Source organism: Psittacula echo (genome assembly GCF_963264785.1).
Source record: "Psittacula echo genome assembly, chromosome: 15".
NCBI lineage: Eukaryota > Metazoa > Chordata > Aves > Psittaciformes > Psittacidae > Psittacula > Psittacula echo.
Window position 1 is genome coordinate 7,354,919 of NC_137751.1, and position 24,605 is coordinate 7,379,523.

Sequence of the window (24,605 nt, forward strand, 5' to 3'; positions counted from 1 at the left end):
GAAGCCTCAGGAGACGTCTGGCCCCGCTGCTCCCTTCCCGCCCCTCGGTCCGAAGCACATCAGCGGGGCTCCCGCGCTCCCGGCCGCCGAGCCTGTGCCGCTGGCGACGGGTGACTCCAGAATAATGTGAGAGGTTTAAAATCGCAAATTCATTTTTATTCCTCCCCACGAATGAGGGGTATGTGAACTGTTCCTGCTTTTGCAATGCATTTCAAATCTGCATGGCGTTCTACCTGCTAATATGTAATCTCAGGTGTTCTAAAATCACAAATACATCTCTTACCAGGTTTACTATGGTGAAAAAGAAAGAGCATTAGGCAAGATTAAATTACCTCATGGGTACAGTTTCCATTAAATATGAGAAGGCATATACCACATTTGCAGGATGTGTGCCCACACATTTATTCAGATTAATAAAGCAGGGGTTCTTCCTGTGGCAAATGGGATTACTTATGAGACATGTGCTGTATTAAGTATGTAGTTAGTACAGCAGTCGAGATCCACTCTCATGCAGTGCTACATTAAGGTGACGTGACACATCTCCAAAGACTTCACATTAAAGATTTGCAGTGTTTAATCCCGGCACATGCCAATGGCTGCCTCTCTCCACTTGGAAGTTAAAGGTGTCCAAATAAGTCTGTGAAGACAAGTCAGGCATTTTATGTTGTGAGCTCTCAGCTGCTCTTCAGATCCTGAACTTCTCTGCACCCTTTTCACCATTTTATTCTATAAACCCACCCAACTGGCATACATCTTGTCTTCCATATTGGCCGTTTGTCTGTAAAAGCAAAGTTTGTAAGCCACAGTGTACCCGATAGCCATTTTTTCATGTTTATCTATTTCCTGTCTCTTTTTGCTCTGCAACCTTCTCCCATGCTTGATTTCGCTTCCAAGATGTATCCAAACATTTTGTTTCACCCTTACAGCCAGGTTTAGCACAGCCAGATCTGCTGATAGCAGAACATGCCTGAAGATAAGCTCTTCTTGCCCTGCTTTTGAGGCTTTCCTTAACCTGCGTCTCTTCCACAGGAGCACAGCACAGGGATCTGAGGTACCACACGCTGAAAAGCTCAGCTTTTATCGCTAGTACCTATTATTTCTGGACGGCTGGCGCGGTGCAGGGCCCGGGCAACGGCGGCTCTCCCCACGGGAACGGGCCCTGCTCGAACAGCGTTGCCAGGCCCGGCAAAGGCAGCGCAGCACGAGACCTCCCGGTTGTGCCCCTCCTCCGGGGCAGCCCTAGAAGGGTAGAGCCCGGGCACGTTTCCGCGGTAGCGGCCAAGCGGCCCCGCCCCGAGGCGGGGAGAAGAGGCGGGGTGGAGAGGGGGGAGGCCCTTTTGTAGGCCGGAACCGTTCAGCCTCATCTCCGGTTTTTCGCCGGAGGGGCGCGGGGCGCTATGGCAGCTGGGTCGTGGGGTTGGGGACCTGTAGCGGCGGTGCTGGTGCTGCTCGCGGTGCTGCTCAGTGGAGCGCGCCGCCTGCGGCGCCTTACCGTGGCCGGAGGGGCTTGCGCCGACCTGAGGGGAAGGGCGGGTGGCGTCCGCGTGCTGCTAGTGACGGCGCACCCTGATGACGAAGCGATGTTCTTCGCCCCTACGGTGCTCGGCTTGGGCAGGGCCGGTGCCCGCGCCGCGGTGCTGTGCTGCTCCGCAGGTGAGGGGGGGAACGCGCCGGGAACGGCGGGGCACCGGCCAAGGTGGAGGCCGGGCTTCCCGCTCGTGACGTCATGAGAAGGCCGCCATGATGTCTCCCCGTGCTGGTCTGACGCTGTGTGTCGGGGCAAGCGGCTGTACCGTGGGGTCACCCACTGGCTGGACGCAGGCGTGTGATGCCAGTGCTGTGCTGAACCTCACGGTCCTTTAGGTCTGTGCTGCCGTGACTGCATGGCAGAAGCTGTGGCTGCGCCATCCCTGGTGGTGTTCAAGGCCAGGTTGGACGGGGCTTGGAGCAGCCTTGTATAGTGGAAGGTGGCCCTGCCCAAGGTAGGGGATTGGAACTATAAGAGTTGTAAAGTCTTCTCTAACCCAGACCAGACTGTAATTCTATGATATCCATAGTATCATGGTGGAGAAGGTGATGTGTCATCCACTTGCAGTTTGATGTCATGGTTCCAGCTTGTGATGTGGTGTTGTAACATCCCTCGCTTCCTGGAGAGCTGCTGCAGATGGGCAGCTTTAGTCAAGAATGTTGTTTTCAGCAGAGTATCAGCAGTGACATCTTCTACACCTGAGCCTCACGCAGAGGTTTCACAATTCAAGCCTAGGTACTTTCAGACTGTGCAGAAGGGTCAGTATTTTGTACAGAGGTGCTGTTCAGTACAGCCTTTTGGCATCTCTAATTCCATCATTTTGCAGAGGACTTAGTTGATCCAGTTTTAATATCATAATGATATATTCGCTGGAATGCATCTAAAAATTACTAAGTTGTGTAACGCTCTAATAATGGAAAAATAGCCCTGAAGGGAGCCCAAAGTCATGCTGTCTGTCAGTCAATCTGATGCAGCACCGATGTCTCTTCAAGTGCTGCAGACAAACATCTTGTTTGTTCTTCAGAACTTACAGGGAGGTTCTTCAGCCTGTGCAGGCCGAGTAAGTGAGGCATTAGCTTTTCTTCAACTCACTTTTCCCTGAATCATTGGTGGAATTCAAGCTCATTTGTTTATTTTTCCTGTCTGCCATGAACATGGAAATCAAAGTGTCCCTTTGTAGCAGCCTCTTACGTATTTTAAGACTGTTATCTGCCTCTTCTGTCTTATCTCCCCCAGACTAAACAACCCTATTTCTTGCAATCCTTCCTCATATATAAGTTTTTCTAAGTCTCTCATCATTCTCATTGCTGTCCTTTGAACTCTTCCAGTTGGTTCACAGCTTTGAAGTGTTGCAATCAAAAACTAGAAGCAGTACTCCTGCTGAGGCTGAATAGAATGGGAAGACTCTTATTTGCCCAGGACAGTTTTTCACTGCATATAGCAGTCTTATGTTCTTCTTGTGATCTACTAAAGCTCCAGGTGGTTTTGTTTTGTTTTGTTTTGTTTTTTTCTGCAGAACAGATACCTAATCAGTTATTACATTATTCAGCTTTTTGTGCCTAAGAAACAATCTCATTTTAATTGATCTTTCACACCATACTGCTGTACCAGAAATTATGAGCCTGCTATGAAAAGTAAAGGTGCTGTTTTGATGCTTGTTGAAAGGACTGTCTTGGGCTTACAAACATCTATGCCTTGCTCTGATAGCAACCTACATTTGGGGAAAGGGTCCTCTGAGGTTTTGAAAGCTCCAGCTAGTTCCCTGCCAACTTTCCTGTTCTTTGTTTTCAGAGCTTTCTGTCATAACAAACCATCTAGGTGAGAAGACGGGGATTAAGCTATTGTTGAAATCCTGTGGTGTCATGGCTTTACTGTACCTCCCATTCAAGATTTAGTGCAGAGCTTTCAGTTGTCTTTGCTGAGGAACAAAGGTCTGTGGATCCCATTTGGCTGTTTCACAGCTGTGGAGAGATTACTGAAGTGCAACTCTGCCATTTCAGTGTGGGGCACTAATACACTGCTGCTATTAGAGAAATTTCCAAAGACATGTTGTGCTTCTGTTTATTTTGTTAAATTTTCTTTTACTCCTGATTCAGCACTGTGAAACTTTTAAGTGTGTTTGATGTTGCTTTCTATGTACTCTCTTGCATATCTCTGTAACAAAGCTAGCAGCCCATATAGGAGACTACATTCATTGAGCTCATAGATTTTTCCATGCCTCTAATTAGTCTTTGGGGTTATTGAGATGGTTCATCCTCTCATTGTTGGTGTGATTGATGATAAGTGCATTGATCAAAGACTGCAAATTGTAACACTGAAATAAAATCATTACTTAGAAACCATCATACTTGCAGTTTTCAGATGTCAATCAAAACTACTTAGAAATTAATTAGAGTTGCAGCACCATGGAAAAAAAACCCAGTCTTTTACATGCTGAATAATCTTCGATTGAAATAATTACTCATTCTAAATGTGCTTTGCTCTCTGTAGTAACTGACTGTTGTGAATGCTCTGTGGATGAGGTCCAGCAGCATCAGCTGGTTTTGCTCTCAATAGCTTCCCATTTTTTCATGTTAGCGTTTGTCTATTCCTGATGTCCTGATACATTTCTCAAGCTGTGGAACACAGATATGTTCCCTGAGCTCAGTAGAAGTGAGGGATTTTGAGACCAGGGGTACTATTTAGATAAAACATCACCTGCACTCAGCTTTTACACTGCATTGCAGCAAAAGATATGTTCTCTTCAATCACTACTATCATTAAAAAAGTCACTACTATCATTGTAAAAAAATCAGTCTAAAGTAAGTCCTGCTGTACTCTAATCCATCTAGTGAAGGTGCACACACTTTAATTTCCTGAAACTGGAACTTGCAATCTAAGCTGCAGGCCATGGAGCTCATGTGTTCTGCAGCAAACCCACAGATAATCATTGCCATAGTCTTCTAAAACCATTCACTCACAGTCTGCAGGAAGAGGTTGGGTTTTTTCTAGTTACTCTCCCTCTTTGAACATTTGACAAAGCTTGCTAGTGATGGATCAGATTGCAACACTGCTCGAGAGAAATGCTGTATTTGGATGACTCACACCCACAACAATAAAAAGTTATAGTGCAATTCAAGATTTGAATCACACATTAATTCTCAGCTGTATTTTGTTCATTTTATTGCTTCAAAGTTAAAATTGGATTGTAAGTACTGCCCTGCTCAAGGCAGCATTCTGGAAGGGACCATCACAGCTGTGGCATGTACTTTGCATGACTGATGCCAAGAAAAAAATAAGGGACTGTCAGGGCAAGGTGAGAAGAAAATAATTCAGTGAAGAAGGAGGCAATGTATAAAGATCATGAATCCCATTTCCCTGCTAGTTGTTGAGCTCAGTCTGTTATAACTTTTCCCAAATGCCTTATCTAAATTAGGTTTCCTGTGTTTTAGTTTTCTAAGTTCTTTGCAATCTTACCGTTTTAGTTTCTTCCTGAATTTCCTCTGTGAATGGTGCTGAAAAATCTTTGTCTTAGACCAGAGATTGTTATGATGGAATTCCTCCTTTCCTCAAGTCTTTTTCGTTCTATCACTGTATTCTATTGCAGTGTCATAATGTTGTATGACAACTGCTGCTCATAAGAAGTGGTCCAGACTATTATAAGCTTCAATCACTTAAAGAAAACAGCATGGGTCAGGCTTCCTGTCTGTTATCTCAAGAGTTACCCTGAGCTAAGCTGGGTGTTGCTCAGGTAAAAGCAGTGGAGTTTGTTCCGTGCAATTTATCTGTTGCTCTTTTATTTCGTGTGTGATGCTCACACTTAAAGCTTTGAGAAAGAAAAGAGGAATTCTTTCCAAGCCAACCTAAACTAAGTTTGGTGGCATTGCTGTGTTTTCTGCTTTCAGGAAATTACTACAATCAAGGAGAGATTCGTAAGAAAGAACTGGAACAGAGTTGTTTGCTTCTGGGGATTCCTGCTTCCGATGTAACAGTCATTGATCACAGGTAACACATTTTCATTTGCAACATAATTTCATTGCAGTTTTAAATGGGGGAGGGTGAAGTTCACTTTAAAGTTGAGTGAGAGATTAAAAAGTCTTGAGGAATCTTGAAAAAGACCATATTAGATATTTTTGTTAGCTCTTAACATAAATCTCATCAATGCAGAAGACAGTTCAAGGGTATGATGATGATCATAATCCCTATATTAAGCTCTGTTGACACAGCATGGAGAATAATGATAAACACACTTGTTGGGGTCTGGCAGAGTGTGTTTGGGCAGCATGATCATGTCCTCTAACACTTGTTGCAGTGTTATAGAGACAATTGTAAATTCTCTGCATTGCATTTGGCAGGTTTATCTGTAGGTGAGTCTTTGCAGGGTTGGTGTGGAATTCTGTTATATTTATCATCTGGTTTAGTCCTGGCTAAAGGCAAAAGTTAAGTGTATTATTAAAGGCAGTCCATAATAACATGTTAGTCAGATTCCTTCAATTTAAGCCATGTAAAAGTTCTGTTTTTCTAAGGTGTGATGTTGTTTTCTTTAGGTGTGTGTATATACAAAAATAGATGATAAAACTGAGACTTCTTTCTTTTGGGATTAGTTCAGGAGCTGTCTTCTGGGAAGGTGACTAAATGCTTTGAATCAGTGAAACTCAGAATTAACATTGTAAAGGCCTCTTCAATTGTCCAATCACTGTTTATGTTGGATTCGTAGGAGCTGAACTAGATACTGATTGCTAGGAAACACTGTACAAGTGGTTGTTTCAATTATAAACAGCTATTATACAATCCATATGTAATATTTCTATTTGTGAAGAAATAGCTTTAACGGAAACATACTGATTTAAAGCCACACCAACTAGGAAAGAGTTGAAAAAAATCTGGCTCCAGGCAGGCCCTTTTCCCATGAACACATTTTCCCTTGAGCTAAGGCAACAGAAACCACAGTCCAGAATATGAATCTTCTGGAGTTCTTTGCTTTTTTTAGCTTTAGGTTTCTCTCCAAGTTTTCAGCTCACTTACAAAAACAGCATAGGAGTTGTTTTCCTTTGGAATGGAAAGAGATGTTTCTGTTCACTTCTCATGAACTGGTTTTGGATAACTTCAAGTTTTGTAGTACAATCATATGACAACACCCAAAACATTTTGGGGAGGAATAAGGAAAAAAGCCACAAAGCTTTGCTAAGCATAAAGACTGCTCAATGCACCATGCAGAAGTGCACTGGTCTTTCATCTGCTAACTTTAGTATGTGATGTGAGGTTCCTGAACTGCTCAGTCACCCCCTACTACACACTGCTTTTTGCCAGTAATGCTTTTTTTTGCTCTGTAGGAAGGTGAGGCCATTCAGAGAAGTTGCTTGGATCATGCCTCTTTGTTACTTTCATTGCTATTATTACACATATTTATACATGATTTCCCCTAGTGAATACAGTGCCTGAAAAGACAGATCCATCCCATTGCCCAGAGCTCCAGGGCATGGACCAGAATGTACACCACTGTTCAAAGAAACAGGTTTAGATTTGGGGTCTCTGAGGTTAGAGTGCTATGAGATAAACATCAAATCATCTTTGTTGTGCATTCAGGGAGCAAACTGAAGTGAAGTTCTTGCTGAATTTTGCTCAGAGCTTGTTTGCACAGTGAAGTCAAGTGTGTTTACAGTGCATTATTTACTCTGCAATAACTTGCCAGCTGGATGCTCTTTAGGAAAAACATCTGTGGATCAGGTGTTAGCAAAATGGTAAAGGATCAGGAATTATTTTTAGATGATGTTGACTTTTTAGAGTAGCTAATTTTTAAAGTACTGTTTTCCAGCAGTTTAGACAAAGCACTGGGATTCAGGGTTCTTGAAACTTGCTCAAAATCTCTGGCTTCCTTAAGGTCAGTAGCTTTCCTATGCCTCTGTGACTTCTCTAATTTATAGATCATACAAAAATATTTGCCAGTATGGCATCATGTGAAACTTGCTAAATTAATACGTTATCTACCACTAGATTTCCATGTAAATTCATGTCTATGTAATACATTTCAGGAGGTTGTTCCTCTTTAGTATCTTGTCTTTTGTAGGCACTGTTTAAGGTCAGAGCCCTTTAGCTTTTTTGTTCCCTTCCTAATTCATCAAAAAATAATTTTCTACCAATGTAAAGAACTAGTATATTGCTTTAGGACTGTTGCTGGCATGTTGCCCATCTAACATTTCTTCTACAAACACTTGGTGCTTTACATTATCCAAGCTGCAGATTTGTATTTTGGTAAGGAAAGCCCAAAGGATTGCTAGGTCTGGATCTGCTCCAGCCATTGTAGTGTGGAGCTGAGTCATGCTGCTTCCTCTTTCTTTGTATGATCTACAAGTAAGTGAGTAGAATTTTCAAGATGTAAACGGGGAAATACACGTGAAAAGCCAGGTGATTGACTTGCTCTGTAATGTCACTTGACCAGGCAGGTATAAAATCAACATGACATTTTGAATTGCCTGTGAACTTGTAAAGAGAAAGCTTCTGTCAGTCAGCCTATGATGAAATCTGTGTTAAAGATCAAATCCTTTTTAAGCAGTCCGCTGCCTTAAACAATGACTCTCTCAAGTACAACCGGGACTTTTAGGGCAGGACTCGCTCAGTCCCTATCAGACAACTGCTTTGCACTGATTCTCTAGCAGGTGTTTGATGTTGTCACCGTGTTTGTTACCTCAATTAAAGACAACTCAAATCTTCTGCACAAATATAGTCACAAACTGCACCTATGTTTCAACCTTAGAGACTTGAATCTCCTGCAGGAAAGTTCTTCACTGTAGAAGGCATGTCCAAGAGTGGAAAGGGACATGCATGGCTGTGCAGCACCCAGTTGCTGTAGGTGAGGATATGGGCATGCAGGCAGCATGCTCCAGACTATTTTAGAGTAGAGCACTTGACTCTTCCTACTTGATACCCATAGGAATACCTCCTACTGTTCACTTGTACTTCTGAATAGTACAGGTCAGGCACCACATTAGCAGAGGTGTCCTCTGAGCTGGCAGGTAGTTATCATAGCTCCAACACTGCACTGACTGAACAGCTGCTTGTAAGGGAGACAAAGTTTTACAGGCCACACAAGGCTTAATGCTTAGAGGAACCCACCTCAGAACTAGGACCTGCATTGTTCAAAGTTAATTTCTGTACTGAAACAGTTATTTCTGCTGCTGGGTAAGGGAGGAGTAGCAAGAGAGTGAGGTTGGAAACTCATGTGAGATAGAAGTCACTTCATTGATTGTATAAATGGTAATGTAAACTCTGTGATTCTGGTGCACTTTTATCATCTTATGTGCTGCAGCAATGGGCATCCTTGTAGCTGTAAAAATGAGAGATCATTTGGTTTATCCTACTTACAATACCAGCTTAATTTTCACAAAGTCTGGTATAGTTCTACAAATCTTCAGTGAAGGGAAAATGAACATAGCTAAAATATATGCCTCTAATGCAAACACAGACTAACTCAACTGAAAAATCTGCTACAGTGATATGTCTAAAATAATAGGTAAATCAGATGCTGGACATTTCTGTTGTGGCAGAAGGGTCTAATGTATAAAGCATTTGGCTGCACTGCAAACAAAAAGGGACATCCATTTTCACCAAAAGTTCTATTGTTCTTTAGGCATGTGTTAGACTTTGCTGCCAGATTTATCTTGATTGCTAAATTGCTCTGGTAATGTATGAGCAAATGATCCACTTAAAAGACATGAGTACTTGCTGAGCAGGGCAGAGCTCTTCTCATCTTGAGAAGAGCAAATCTGAGTAACTGATTTGCACGTAAGATGTGCAGCAAAGACAAGATTCAGCTTATGAAAAAGAGCTTGTAACAAGTAAAAAGTGAGTCCTGCATTATCATAAAGCATGGGGATATTTTCTCTTCAGAATATGCAGATAAGAATACTTCAGTAACAGTGTGAAGAGAAAATATGTTCACCAAAGAGCTGCTTTGTATGCTGTTCTTTGAGGTGCACTGCTACATGTTTTCTTGGTTGTTGCTCTATCTCTATCACTTGAGAACATAGTGAGATGAAGGTATTCTAGTCTCCAAAGCCAGTTATCAGGTCGCAAGTTATTGCCATGGTTTTGGACTTGTGAATGTACTTTGCTGGAAATTTACTCATAGTTGGGAAAGCTCTTTGTAAGTAACTAATCTGTGAATACCTGCTCCTGAGCTAGAAAGCACTCTCATAGTGTGTGGAAGACCAGGAATTAATGTCTAATTGATCTAATATTAAGAGTTAGTTAAGCTCCCATTAACACTGGGCACGTGTGCCAATGCTCTGGCTGTCTACTAGTCTCTAAATTACACATAAACAGGAGATGTTTTGTAAGCTGTTTTCACTTTCTGAAGAGAACAAGCGAAAAGGAAGCCCAAATTATTCTCTTTTTCTAATATCTGGTTTGGGTTCATGGAAAGATAAATATCAAGCATTTTACTGCAGCTTCTGAAGCTTTTGTGCATGGTTGTACTGGACAGAAAGTAAAACTGATTATTTGCATCTTTAATATGACAGAAAATACTTGGCCCAAGTTTGCACTGCAAAGAAAATAATAGCTGTGATTTGTGTAAACTGGAAGATTTTCCTTTCACAGTACAAAGGTTCAGTGCAAATAATGTTACATCTGCTTCCAAGTTTCCATGGAAATGGCACTCCATTTGCTTTTGTATTATTATTTCATTTAAGTCCAAAAGGGCTCTGATTAGACAATGCACAGGAGAGGGAGGGCATCTGCCCATGCAGAATTACAGGCTCTCTGCAGGGTTTTTATGAGGCTGCACAAAGGCTCAAATACTCTTTTTTCCCCACATAATAATTCTTTGCTGTTGGGTTTGTTTTTTCCCGTAGAAGGTAAATGGGTTTTATTGCACTTCCTCATGTTTAACTCCTAATGAACTTCCTTCCATGAGCTTCCCATGTCAGAGAAGTGAGTCTTCAAGGTCATGGGAAAAATATATCCTTAAATAAATAGTGTGTGTGTCTGTGATGATCAAAAAGATATAAAAAACCCTCATCCCCTTCAGAGAACAAAGAATGTAACTGGAAATTTAAATCTTTTTTTTTAGAATTTAGAAACACAGAAACATACAGACAGCTGTTAAGTTTATCCCATTGATTCAGTTAGGTTTTACTATACTTGGGTGGTTTGTTGATGGCTTTATTGATTTGAATGCAGGCTGCTGAGTATGTGAAAGCTCCAGATGCAGCTGTCTAGTGAGAATTCTTACTGCAAGTAAGAAAGGCTCAAAACTGAAGGCACCGGGAGAAGTACAGAGGTAAAATCATGGCACTGGATTTTTGCCTCAAAATTTGTCTGGTGGCAAAGCTGTCAGTGATCTCATAGCAGTTTCTGCCTCACTCATTTGCAGCCCTGTGTTATCTTGCTGAATGGGAATTTAGAAAAGATCTATTTATGTGTTTCTGATCAGAAAGGTGGTATTATTCCCTGATATTTCTTCTTTCCCTGTTCTCATATTTCATGCTTTGGGATCAATATTTAATACTTTTAATTCTACTGAAATAATTGTGGTTATTAGTTACATTTTGTCCTAAGTTCCTCATGGTAAAATAGTTTGATATTTCATTGATTATTCTAAGAGCAGATGCATGTGTGGATTAAAATTGCTGCCATGCTTTATTCTAGAAGACCTGCATGTTTCAGTAGTGAGTGATGGGATTCTCCTCATCTCAGTTGGCTGGAAATGTCTTTATTTTTTGCAGAATTTTCTTTAATTAAGAATGGCATTTGTGGGACCAGAAAATCTTAGATGCAAATTGGTCCCACATTCAGTATGTATTACAGAGAAATCAACCTACATCTTTTGAATCAGACATTCTTATAATCATCCTGAATACTAACATGCTTTACCATGACAAGGCAGCATGAAGCCTTTGTTAGTCAGATGGGTATCTGATGTTTAGGTAATCACTGTAGCCAGATTTCACTGCTGTTTAGTATAATTCTTGAAGTTTAAATTGTTTTCTTTCAGAGAAGACAGTAAGGTATTTGGCCACCTATTTTTATTTACATTTCTAAATAAACAGCTAGTTTTTCCCAAATGCTTATCACATGGCAGCTCATGCTGGTATTTTAGGACACCAAAACACTTTATACAAAGGATTATGTCAAAGTCTGCCTTCTGGCTTCTGCTTTTGTAAGTGTTGCTCTATGCAATAATTTCAGAAGAAATTCTCTTGAGGATTGAGATGTCTCTTTACTCTTCAGGAAAGCTGCTTTCTGAAACAGAGGCTTGTATTGCAGTAAGTCAGGTTTAGCTATTTTGTCCTAACTTAGATATTTTTCTTAACAAGGAAATATGCCCTTTTGCTTCCCTCAGGCATCTGTGAACCAAATCCTTTCTTAGCTTTCTAACACAATTAACTTCCTTGCTATACAAAAAGGGAGAAGAGTCTGCGCAGAAAGGGAGAATAAGCCTTTCAGTACTAAAGGGGCATGTGTCCCCCAGATTACCTCTGCAGAGCAATGAGCAATGGTCGTTTTCCAAACATTCAAGGATCCTCCTTCAGATGTCAACAGAGACCTGTCAAACCATGTCAGTGAAGTCACAGCAGGGTTTGATTAAGAGCAAGAGTCTGGTCAGAGAAGCCAAGGGCTCTGAGTAAATGCAAGGGAATGGAAAGAGTAGTGCTAAAGGACACAATGGCTTAATGTCAAATCAAAATACTAAGCATTGAGATTTATACTTTTAATGCTCAATATTATTTTAGCAGAATAAAAACTATAAAATACTGATCTCAAAACATGAAAGGTGAGAAGAGGGATCCTAGCCATCCCCTGAAGCTAATGCAAGCTTGATTCAACTTTAAAAATGTCATTGCTGGGAAGCTGATAGTAAGAAAAGCAGTAAGACTGTTTCAAGAGTCTGTGAAACTGGTTAGAGCTGAAGACAGGGATAGGGCACTAGAAGGGAGAAATCCACTAGAAGTCATATTTTCTTTGTTCTTTCTTAGTTCATATCTTCAGAAATGTGTTTTATTTCATTAATGGGTTGTAAAAGTTCCACCCATATGTTAAAGACAGGCATCTTCTCTGGAGCAAAGAAAGCTGCATTGACCCATCCTGAATTCATGGATGGTTCACGTCCCAGCTTTGCTGTCTCCTGGTAATACTAACAAATACACTGACTGGAGCAATTCTGTAACATGACCACTTGTGTCCATGCAGAAGGAAGTGTCTTTGGGTTTGCTGGTCTCCAGGATAAAATTCAGGGTTTCACATGGAAATATTTTGAATGTACTTTCTTTGTGATGCTAGTAAGCTATAGAAAGATACAATCATTAGATGAAAGCTGTTATCAACAGTTATACCTTGAAGTCGCCTTTTAAACATGACAAACTATAACAACCCTATTTTACTAGTCCACAGTGGAAAAATACGGTGTGTTTTGCCAACAGACACCCTGAGGAACTAAGGGAGAATGACAGGCATTTCCCTTTTGCCTCTGGAAGGTTCCCTTCTTTGATAGCCCAGCAACATCACTGTTAGTCCCTCTTTTTAACCTGCAGCTGCATGTGCCTTGCTGTTAATTATAGCCAGACAGGTCTTTTATAGAGAATATGATCAACTCTTTCCCTTAAAAAGTAGCAGTTATGTCAAATAGTCTCAGTAAGCTAATCAAAGAGGAGGAACAAGCAGCAAACAATCTAGCAGGGATTCAGCTTAAGCTTTTGAATCTCTGCATTCCTCCTAGCTTACTCAGGGAAAATACATTCGTGTTTCTACTGAGAACACTCTTAAAAGCATTCTCACGATAATGGATTGGGTGTTAACGCCTTGTTCACAAAAACTGTGTGGTTTCTTTGTATGTTCTCATAATCTTATTTTAATTGTAGCTACAGTACAGAATGTTGAGTGCGTCAGTTAAAGCTGTGAGATCTGAGTCTATAACATGGCTTGGAACCATCATTCAATTGCGTCTTCTGCATGTCAGATAATTAGTGTGCTGGAAAAGAGAGGAAAGGCATTTGCAGCCCCTCTTGGTCAAACTTCTCTTAGGGATTCAGCCTAGAGAAGTGCAATTCCTGGTTTTCCTCCAGGTCCGGATGCTGGATGTACTGGGTAGCTCCCGCAGGCAGTGTGTGCCTGCACTCACTTGTTAGTTGGAGGTAATTGCACTAACTTCCCCCAGGTTGCCTCCGTCTCCTGGAGACAAGAAGTGTCAGTATGTCCAGGGGCCTCATGACATTAAAACTAGCTGTTGTTTCATTCGTCTTCGCTTCATCTAACTGCTAGCTCAGTCACTAAAAGATTCATGGAATAATCAACATCTGAGCCTTGGGATCAAGGCCTTTATTAGGGTCATTAGGACAGAATGTTTCCAATTAAAAAGTGTAGCGTCAGAGCTGTCAGACCACTTTAAATGCCACAATACGCTGTCGTGCTGGATGGCACCAATATAATCCTCATTTCTTGAGTTTGTTTTCAAAATTCCCACTGAAGTCAGAAGGCATCTCCTATGCTGTCAGCTAGTAAGGGAATATAGGAAACAGTGCATATAGACTGTGAGGTTTGGGTAGGAAGCATCTCCTTCTGTGGCAGACTCAAGGGGTTGAGTTGATGAGCTACAGAAGTAGGGTGTCCTCAGGGCCTTTGGGACAGGACCATGGGGTGAACAAATTCCCAAGAATTTCACCTCTCCCTAAAAATGGTTGCAGGTCATTCAGTGGGGACCTTTCTGTCTCTTTGATAGAATACAGTGTCAGGATAGGAAAAAAAAAAATCACTTTGTGGACATCACTCTTGAGTAATGAAAGGACCTTAATTACTTTCATGTTGAATGAAGTATTTCATTTTTTATAGCAATAGCAATGTTGGGTCTGCAGACGCTATAAGGACTCAGAGGACTTTTTGTGAGGATGTAGACGTAAAATTCTGTGGGTTTTTACAACATATGTTTTAGGTCTACATCAACCGAATTCTTCCACACAGGCAGTAGAACTGGAGTTGTAGAACCTTGGACATCTTTTTGTTTCCTCAGAGCCAACTTCTGGTCCCAACAAAACCAGTGGGGGTTGGCTATTTAGTTCAGTGGGATCAGAAATGGTCATTGAAACAGTCAACAAGAGAAGACAGTCTTCTTTAAAAAATGTTAGTATGGGGGAAAGTTGGAAAAGCAACTGTACAATGGATGTTGTGTAAAATGTGTTTTCTCTTAATGACCTTTCAGTGCAGATTGGCTCTGTTTACATACAAATCAAAAGCTGGTTTGTCTAACTGCCAGCACAGCAAAACTCTGTCTGGGATCTGAACATCCAGCTGTGTCTTTTGCCTCTGACATCCTCCCAGTAATAAAAGTTGTGTGGCTGGGATTTGGCTAGAGTTGCAGATGATGTGTGAGCCAGAATTGAATTCAGCTTGCTCTTCCTCTGCAGGACAATAGAAGTTAAAACTTGTTTGTGTCAATAAAATAAGCATATACAACTCATAACCCCCCAGGGACCAGATATGATGAATAAGATGCTCTTTTTCCATCATCACATTTCTAACCTTGACCAATGTTAGTAATAAGTCCGTGAGAACTTGGACTTTTGCTTTCCTCATTTCAAAGCTGGAGTAGGAGCTTTGATGGAGTTTACCTGTGAAGATGCAGCATCCAGAGAACAGACATAGTTATGACAACCTTTGCAGTGCTGTCTAATCCAAGTTCTTTGTTCTTCACTTCCAAACTCCCTGAAGGGTACACTATGTTAAGTGCTGGCTGTGCTCTCTGGGCCTGTGCTCTCCCAACAGCTTCCTGCAGATAGGCATAGAGACAGAGACAGTGACTTCTTCACAGGTGAAATGGTACTGCGAGCATTCCTGTTAGTTATCACTTTCCTGTTTCAGTCTGTTCTGCAGTGGCATGAGTAGATTAGGCTGCTTTGTGTAGCAGAGGTTCTCAAACTTTGCCATACACAGATTTCTGTCTGTCAGCTTGTCAGGAACTGCACTTTATGAGACAGATGCCAATGGAGCATGTGGCAATGGAGAAGTTTCAGGTCCTGGGGTACTGCCTGGATGAAGGCAAAGCTATCTCAGTTCATAAGGGAGCAATGGTGATGTAACTGTATTTCTTATGGGGTTTTCTTTCTTGAAAGGATGGTGAGAGCTCTGGCTGCAGTACAGAACTCGGCAATTTCACTTGTAGGTTGCACTTTGGCCGCCTTATTGTAAGACTGCTTGTAAAGCTATATAGGAGTTAGGCACAGCATTTGTTATCTCCACTCTTTCCATTAATAAACCTCTATTTGATAGATGACTGAAAGCTCTTCCAGTTGACAGTTCCGGTGTGAACCAGCAAAGGTGTTTTCAGCATTGTAGAAGCTGAGGCTCCCCAAATGCTTCTAGCTGACTGCAGTGGGGTGCTGCTTTGCAGCATCATGCTCCAGGGGCACCTTTTGGAAACATTCTACAGCAAGAGAATTCCCATTTGTATTTCCTTGGCAGAGTCTGTTGTGACATGCCCTGTTATTTATGCATTCTGTGTCCATTCTGAAGTTCCTCCAGGCATCTCTTCAAATGAAACATTGCATCACTGAGGAAGTGAAGCCATTAAAAGTGAGTGCTTTTGCCAAACACTTGGAGCAAATACAATCAGCTCTCATCTACCAGAAATGGACTCGCAAGTTGACATTGCAAAATTTGTGAAGAACAATAGTCCTTTCTTGAGCAGTTTGATGCAGCTTTTTAAAAAGCTGAGCTGTGCTGTTATTTTTTTTGCCACATCATGAGTGAAGGTTTTATATTTGCATAGAACCAAATAAAGTGGTTAGAGCAGAGCTTCACACTTCGAAATCCTTTTGAAAAGAAAAGAAATTTGAAGTTCTCTGCTGAAATCTGCTAAGGTCTCTGACCTTCTCTGTGTTTCACTTTCATGCTGAAATAATCCTGCCTTTTTGAAGAGCTGTGGGATGCACTAATTATTGTTTACATACTATTGTCATGGTGTGAAGTGCTGTGTGAGTGTGAAGGATGATTATTAGTTTTCCTTGCTAGTCAAAGGGTTAATTTCTCTCTCCCCAGAAGGAGGGCTGATTTAGGTTTGGCACAGGAGGAGGGAAGACAGAGGATTTTGTTCTGCAGGAAACTAGGTCAGCAGGTTTTTATTATCATGCTCGACAGCCCAATGTGGTTTGCATTTAGAAATGAACTCGGTTGACATTGTGTATGGTTGATTTCCTCTTCCCAGAAAGCAGGCCTCAAACATTGCTCCATATATTATGGCTTTCCCAAATTGAATGCGAGAGAATATTTAGATGAAGAAGCTCAGGCAGTTGTATGTTCATTAGGTAGGTTTTTAGAGCTGTCTGTCAGGAGTGCCTCAGGACCACAGAATGAAGTTCAAGACATTTTGGAGAGGGGGGACAATAGGGCTAGAATCTTCTCAGTCACTGAAGTAGATCAAAATCATATAGATCTCCTGTGGTTTTATACACCATGATTGATGATTGTTCCTATAGCCTGTAGCATTGTTTCAGTTTTGTTTGGATGTGGTCAGATTCTGATCTTGGTCCTGCCAAAGTACATTTGGGTGATTCCCTTGCTTTCTCTGAAGCTACTGCTGCATGTGGCTGAGATCTCAGTGTTATCTCAGTGTTATCTGGGCAGTGAAAATAAGTGTGTGTCTTCTTTACCTCTGCCTGTTGAAGACCAGATTGTGGCAAACATCATACATGTTGGAGAATTCAGGCTGCCTTTCTTTGCCGATTATTTTGACTTTACTGAATAATGAAAATCCAAGTAGTTATGACTTAAATAGAAAAAAGAAAATCTGATGTGTTTTGATTGTAGGGATCAGGTAAGGGTGATGGAGCTTAGAAAGACTATTGATAACATCTAGGAAAATTTCTGAGTAATAGGATTAAAGGCTGAGCATCTATTCCCAGCTTTATACTCTTGTTTTACAGACTTTAATGTGAGTTAATGCTTTTCAGCATAATCAAACCATCTAATTCTGTCCTGTTCTAGTCTTTATTCCCTGTTGGCATCAAGAAACCCAGACGTTTTTGTAAACCAAGTTTGGTGTTTAAAGCTGAACAAGGAAAAATACAAGCAGTACTGGGAAGAACAGGCAGCACTAAGTTGCCAGCAATTCCTGGAAATAATGGAGTTTCACAACCATTCCCTGCAGATTGGACGTTTAGGGAGGAAAAATATCCTCGCGGCTTACATGGACAGCATAATAAAAATGCAAAATCTGTTGAGAAAGTTTATTATGGTAAAAATTCAAATGCCATTTCTTGGATTTAAACTAAAGAGCAGTATATCAAATGCCTCAAGATGATGACAGCATAGAAATAATACAAGTCAGAAAATTGCATCCAGTCTCTCCTGAACTTGCTTTTAGTGTTGTGGGGAGCTGTACATTTTAGTTGTCCAATGCCTTTGAATCTTTAAACAGTTTCAGCTGCAATAAATGTGCTCATATAATCGTCTTTTGAAATATGAACATTTTAAACAGGGATGAAGGAGGTTGGTAATACGCTTGTGCTCTTACACTGTTGGCATCTGTGACTGAGAGCCAAGAAGATGACAGAGCGTGTCAGAATGAGAAGGCTTGTAGCAGGCAGACATGTACACACAGCAGACATCCAAGCTGAGGCAGCACTTTGAAATTGCCTTCCACATAATGAAGCAGAAGGGTTTGTAGGAGAATCTCCATCACTTCATTCAGCAGTGACAAATTATATCATCCAAATTTGTAGCAACTCAGAAAATGTCACTTGTGTTGCTGGAAGACTTGGGTTGTATTCCTGGCTGCCTAAACTGCACTAAGTTTAATTAAACTCTTAGCTCAGGAAAAGGGAGATGAAAAAGACTCTTTCTCCTGTAGTGGCTCTCCAGAATGTATATTATATCTCTTGAGGCTGTCAGCCGTGTGAAGCTTTTGGGGTGTGACTCATAGGATAAATAAGTTTGGTCATTCTTGCTGTGAATAAAAAGGGTGAAATTCTACATTTTTTTTTATAAAGGCTTTTTCTTCCTTAAAAGAGTTCAGAAAACATCATAAATCATGAGTATATCAGAGCTGTCACTGAAAATACAGTAGCTTCTGGGTTAAAAAAGCAACTAATAGCACTCAGTAGTGACATGTGTAAGAAAAATGGCTGCTGTCATATACTTGTGCTCCTTCAAGTGAAAGAGCTCAAGAGTTTCTAGACTGAAAATGAGGTTGGTAATGAAGAAGAGCAGTGCACATACGTCAGTGAACTAATAGATGCTTGCAGAACCCTGTGCGATAAACAGATCCCGAGTAATTCTGGTGTATGAAATAAGCCATTTGTGTCCATTTGGGAGCTCCGCTGTGTAAAGGATGCAGACTGCAGATTTAAGTAGGTTATGATGTTCTCGCCTATGGCTGGGGTTAGAGGCCAGACCAGCTAACTGCAGAGTAGTCACTTTGTGGAACAAACATGAAGGCACTGAACTAAAATCGCCTTTCGGAGAGCAATGGTTTCATATGGATGCATTCCTTTTTTTGTTTTTAAATGTAACCTCATCTTTACCAATTAAAGTGGCTATTTAATGATTAGAATATGATCCCTTAGCTATGAGCACAAACCCTGTTTATCCCTTTTGTGGGATAAAATTTATTTAGTCTTGCTTTATTTGTAGTTATTATTCCTTCTCAGGGCTTTAACTGGTAATTAACCCTATCCTTTGATAACTGTTTACAGCTGGGAACAGGCTGACAAGAATGGTGCCCTTCATTCTGCAGTAAGGAGAGAACCGTGCCAGGTAGCTATCCTGTATCTGTTTCTCAGACTCAAGTAGCCATCTCCTGGAACAATCCCTGTTCGAGCAGAGAGGGAACAGCAGTCTTTTAAACATGGCTGCTCACTTCCAGTCTTTTCTGAGAATGGAAATTGTTCGGTTGATATTTTTTTGCTGTATTTCCTCATCTTATACTGCATCACAATCCTTTATGCATGATGCTCAAAGAGGAAGAGTAGAGCAGAGTTGAAGACATGCTGTCCAGAGCTGTCATACAGCTTCTGCTTTGTTTAGTGCCCTCTGTATCTACAAGGAGGTAAGGAAGGACTTTTTGTCTCCATCCTGGTATATCCTTATTCCAGGAGAACTGGTGCGCTCCTGCAAGAGCAACCTGGAGCAGCAGTTTGCCAGCATGGGATGGCATTCAGTATGCATTCAGTAATCCCTTCTCCAGTGACTCATTCTGTTGCAGGATCCTTCTGCAGTACCCTTGCTGGGGCTCCACACAGCTTCCAGGTGATTTCTGCTCCAGAGCAGCTGTAGTACTGGAGTAATCCCCAGCCAGTCTTGGTGATTGCGCTTCCCCTGTGATCTGTATTAACCAGAAATGTCTTGGGAGGTTTCCCAGTTCCACCATTCTGCTTTTGGTGTTTACAGCTACAGTAACTAACTCCTGACATTTATACCAAGCTTGTGCTCTGATTGCTGCAGCTTGGTGCCTGTTTGCACATGAGGCCTTCTGATAAGGCAGGCATTTGACCTTTCTATTCTTAACCCACTAACATTTAGAAGAGCTGCTCTCCTCACCTCCAGAGGTTGTGTTCCTCCTGCCAGTATCCCTGTTCCTGCCAGATAAGATTATGCCTGGGTTATATATTGATCTACAAGCAGAGTGCCGAACGCAGCCTGCACCAGTTCAAGGGCAAATAACTGAATCCCTGTGGGTGAGTCCAAATGCTTTGGTTCAGCAGTGGAAAGGTAACGACCAATGGCTCTTTCTGCGCTCTCAGCAGAACCTGAGGACAAACGAAGGGAATCAGTTCATACTGTACCAGTAAAATGAACATCATGGCTGTAGTCAGTATCAGTCCTATTTGCTGATTCTGTGTCTTTGTGCTGTTTCTTCTTCTTCATCTGCACTTAATCACTTTAACCCCTTCATCTGTTTATTACACTTGCTTAAGGCAGTGCATTCAGTAACCTGAACACACAAGGAAACTTTGTGTATTCAGGTTTGGAAGCAAGAGACAGGGTTCCTTTGTTTTAAGCCAAGCCTAGCTCAGTGAATACTGTACTGTGGTCACTTGAACAAATCTCTTCACCTGTGCATATTTATTTCCCAGTTTCTGAAACTAGCAAGCCATTAGCAACCTAGTGAATTATAAATAGCAAAAACTATTACAGGAAAGTGACTATATCATAATGTATTATAGCCATTTATACTCAAATACAGTCATTCATTCTTTGTTAAAAATTAGTCATTGAAGAATTACCAGATATAGTAAGTGACACAAAGAAGCTCTAAGGGAGTAACTGCAGGTAGATGGTGGTACATCAGCTCCCAGTTCTGTAGCTATCACTCAGAATGGAATGGGACTATGTGAGCCAGGGAATAACAGGAGTAAGAGGATGATATTGCCTCTTGTTCCAGTTCAGTATCTTGGTCTAAAATCTACATTTCTGAAAGGATATGAACATTTGGAAAATACTTGGGAAATGTCACCAGAATGATGAAGGATGTGGAAAATGGACCTAATAGTGGATGTGCTATTTGCTTTATCCATGAGATGACCTGATAGTGATACAGGAGGATCAGCACAGGGAAGAGATTTGTTGGATGAGGTCTGTGGAAGAGTTATGTAGCATGTTGTATGAGAATAATGACCACAGTGGACACTGTTGGCTTTAAAAACCTTTGGCAATGATAATAACTGCAGTTAATCATAAGGATTAGTTAGCTGGCAAGGCTTGAAACCCAAAAGCCACTGGAGCAAGATGGATAAAAATGTATTGCAATTATTAATATTTTATAAGGTTAAATTGTTTAAAATAAACCGTTGTGATTTAATGTGCATTTGTGACCATCTATACAAAGAACTTCAAGTAGTCAGTAAGATCACTAATATGAAATTCAAGAGGCAGGCAGTGTGCTTTTTCCTGCCAGTATTTAAGAGAAAGTAAAACCACTGAATTGATGGAGGTCTCTGACTATGCACTAGACTTTTTTAGAGTCAACAACTCCATTTTAGTTGTCTTTTCTTGCCAATTCAGAAGTAATTCAGAGTTGAGAAGCTCATTCTAAAGTGAGGGAGGAAAGCTTTTCTTCATCTGTGCTCTATGAAGAGAAATATATGTGAAAGTCTCGTCTGATGTTTTAGAAGTCTGAAAAGCACCTGTGATCCAAACCCAACTGCTTTATCGCCTTAACTACAGTTAATGCTGCCTTTGTTACTGGACCTGTTAGCTCTAATGCTAGGTTTTGGTAAGCTTTTCCCTATATTTCTAGAAATCCTAATATAATTTACCCGGTTGTTAGAAAGCGATTATAAAATACTGCTCTAATGACTTGGAGCTGCAGCTTCCATCTCAGCTCAAAATTGCACAAACTCTGAAAAAAATCGATCTAGTAGGGAAAAACTCATCACTACATGCTTGATAACACCATAAACTGTAAAAATTAAATCCTATGCTTCACTACAGAGTTGGTTTAGAAATAACTAGATCACTTATTGAAAATGGATGGGTTGTAATCAACTTGTCCTGCACTCCAGGCAGAGGTAGGGGGGGATTTTGCTGTTCATGTACTATTGGATTGATCCCAGCAGTTGTGCCTTTCTGTGTAAGTGAAAAGCAGCTCCTCAAGGCAGAGATCATTGCTGAGCTGGGCCCTTAACCCCCCAGCCTGTTTGAGTTTGCCCATGAGGCAGTCACTGTTGCAATGTCAGAAACAATCTCTGACCATTTGAGCAGCCTAATTGGAAGAGACAAGGCACAGGAAGGGAAGTAATACTGGTTTATGTGGCTGATTTTTCGTTTTTTTCCCCTCTTCAAGTGTTCCATGAAGTAAATCTTTTCCCTGTGACTCAGAGCAAAAGAATATTTCGTATTTTTGTGATATTAGATGTCTGGACAAGCCTTCAACTGAAAATGGGGGTTTGGGCTTATCCACTGTACTATGCACGCTGAGATGTGAGTGTGTGTGCCTCCACTTACGATTAAACCAAACATGTAGATGCAGGAAGCAATAAAGTGTTATGCAGAAAAGTCATCGGTTTTTTGAAGCCCAGATGTGTGAGTAGATACCTACTGAGTCAATCATTTCCTAAGCTACAGATGACTAGAAAATAAATTAATTTTTTCTTAAAGAGAGATGTTAGAGAGGCAAACCTGTGGAACTTCGTGTTTAAAAAATGTATCCTGGACTAGTTTGGCCTTAAAAGTGATCTGCATTAACAGTAATGTATTTGGGAATGTTTAACCCTCAGGATTTAAATCCAGGAGGTAGTCTTGTTCAGTGGTTGCAAAGACAGGGAGACAAGATTGCTCCAGTTTGCTTCTGCTGCAGACTGTGTCAGGAGATAAGTCCCTAAGCGAAGCTCCAGTAGGGAGCAGGGGATTTGCCACTGGCTGCAGCAGTGCCAGGATTTTCTGTCCTCTCCTTGTCACATTATCCCCATACAACTATGTACATAATGTCTGTTATGCCCCAGAGGGGAGGACAAAGTGGCTGCTGGGTCACAGGTTTAGAGAAGACTTGCAGGGATACCTGCATTGCTGTGCAGGGATAACACCTGAGGGTCCCCAGAGCAGGGCTGCTGTGTCAGCACAGCTGTATTCCCAGATAACCTGCACCTCAGCTGGATGGGTGATGGAGAGAGCCACTCTGTGCTGATGCAGCAAGACTGCTTTCTTGCAAGAGCTAATCATGCCATTAGCATGCAGATCTCTACACCTCCCTTCCTTGTGGGCTTTTTACATATTTGATGTGGTCTTGTGTGTCTAAAGCAAGACAGGCTCAGAAGAGAAACTTCTGCTAGCAACAGGTGGCAAGAAAAATAGAATACTTCAGAATCAACTTGCAGACCAGCACCAGGGTCAAGGTACTTTCTAACAGTTAAGTAGGAACTCCTATAATAATACCTTATCAACTCTAGTAGCTGCCTGGCCTATTTACAGTCCTTGTCCTTACCCCTAATCCATTTCAGAAGATGTGTTTCCATTTTGATTCAAGGATTGCCCAGCAGGACATTTGTCTTAGCACACAGGGACAGCTGTGTTGACAGTCTCTACTGCTTCAGGGCATTACAGGCTCTCCGTAATCAGATGAGACCTGTACATGCTTCAGTGCCTTAGCAGTGAACTGAAACAACCTTTGCCTGTTTGAGATGATAAAGGAAGCAACCATGTTTAGAAGTCTGGCAGTCATTTCGTGAGATCATCTAAAGGATAGATAAACTGCAAACTCAAGTGAAGGTCCAGGAGTCTGTTTTGCTGTAGCAGTTCATCAGGATAGTCTAGTGTTGGAGAAATACATTCAAGGAGTGCAGATGATCGGAGTTTACTTGTGAAAATATGTTGAGTCATTTTTATACAATGGCTGTCCCCTGGATCCCTGTTCAGTGTTACGGTTTTACAGCTGTACATGGCTGTTTTCTGGAATGTTTCTTTTTCTTCCTCTCTGCTGTATGGCAGAGGTAAATATGCAACTCTTTCTATTTGAGGAATCCTAGGAGTTTCTGGTAACAACAGTAGATAAAAGTTAGACAGAACTGGAATTTTTAAACTGCTAGCACACCATTTAAAATGCAGTTTGCATAGCAATAGCAATGCCCAAATCCCTGTTGAATACTAGCCAAGAGTATCCATTGGTTTGTTTTATTCATGCAATGTGACAGTGCAGTGAAGTCTGTATTGATTCTGTTTATTTCACTTTAGAAAACATCTCCACTGAGCATTTGGTGTAATTATTATATGGACAAGGAGCAATGTTTAGGACTGACAGCCATGCATATAAATACAAATCTTTTGCAAAACATGCTGTCATACTGCCACTCTAGGAGAACAAGTTGGGCTGAAACAGAAGCACATTCTGCTGTCAAGGCTCTTGCTGAAAATGCCCTTCCTCCAGCTCTCTTATGATTACATCAGAGCACCATTTGTTCTAGTGTCTCAGATGATCTCCACAGCTGCATTATTGTAACACAGAGAGATAGACAAGCTTGAAGGTAAACAGGCTTAAACACACTTAATAGGTAAAACATGCACTTTACATTGTACTTTGTAACTAACAGACTGTCAGTAGAGACCCTGGGGTACTGACACAGTGTAAATAGGTGTTTATAAGTTTGGTGCTTCTTGTGAACCACAGGCAGTGCATAGG

General features: G+C 41.3%; 2 protein-coding genes across 2 annotated transcripts in view; one reads left to right on the forward strand and one right to left on the reverse strand.

Moving 5' to 3' along the window:
- The window catches only part of NCOR1 (nuclear receptor corepressor 1), a 66,408-nt gene extending 65,247 nt beyond the window's left edge, over positions 1 to 1,161 (reverse strand). Inside the window, exon 1 of the mRNA XM_080629866.1 lies at positions 1,091 to 1,161. The gene's annotated coding sequence lies outside the window, so the exon portion shown is untranslated. The remainder of the gene's footprint in view (positions 1 to 1,090) is intronic.
- A 202-nt stretch (positions 1,162 to 1,363) lies between these two features.
- PIGL (phosphatidylinositol glycan anchor biosynthesis class L) overlaps positions 1,364 to 24,605 on the forward strand; it is a 56,325-nt gene continuing 33,083 nt past the window's right edge. The window contains exons 1-2 of the mRNA XM_080629877.1: positions 1,364 to 1,653; positions 5,413 to 5,512. Coding sequence (XP_080486003.1) covers positions 1,398 to 1,653; positions 5,413 to 5,512 — 356 coding nt within the window. The 5' untranslated portion in view covers positions 1,364 to 1,397. The remainder of the gene's footprint in view (positions 1,654 to 5,412; positions 5,513 to 24,605) is intronic.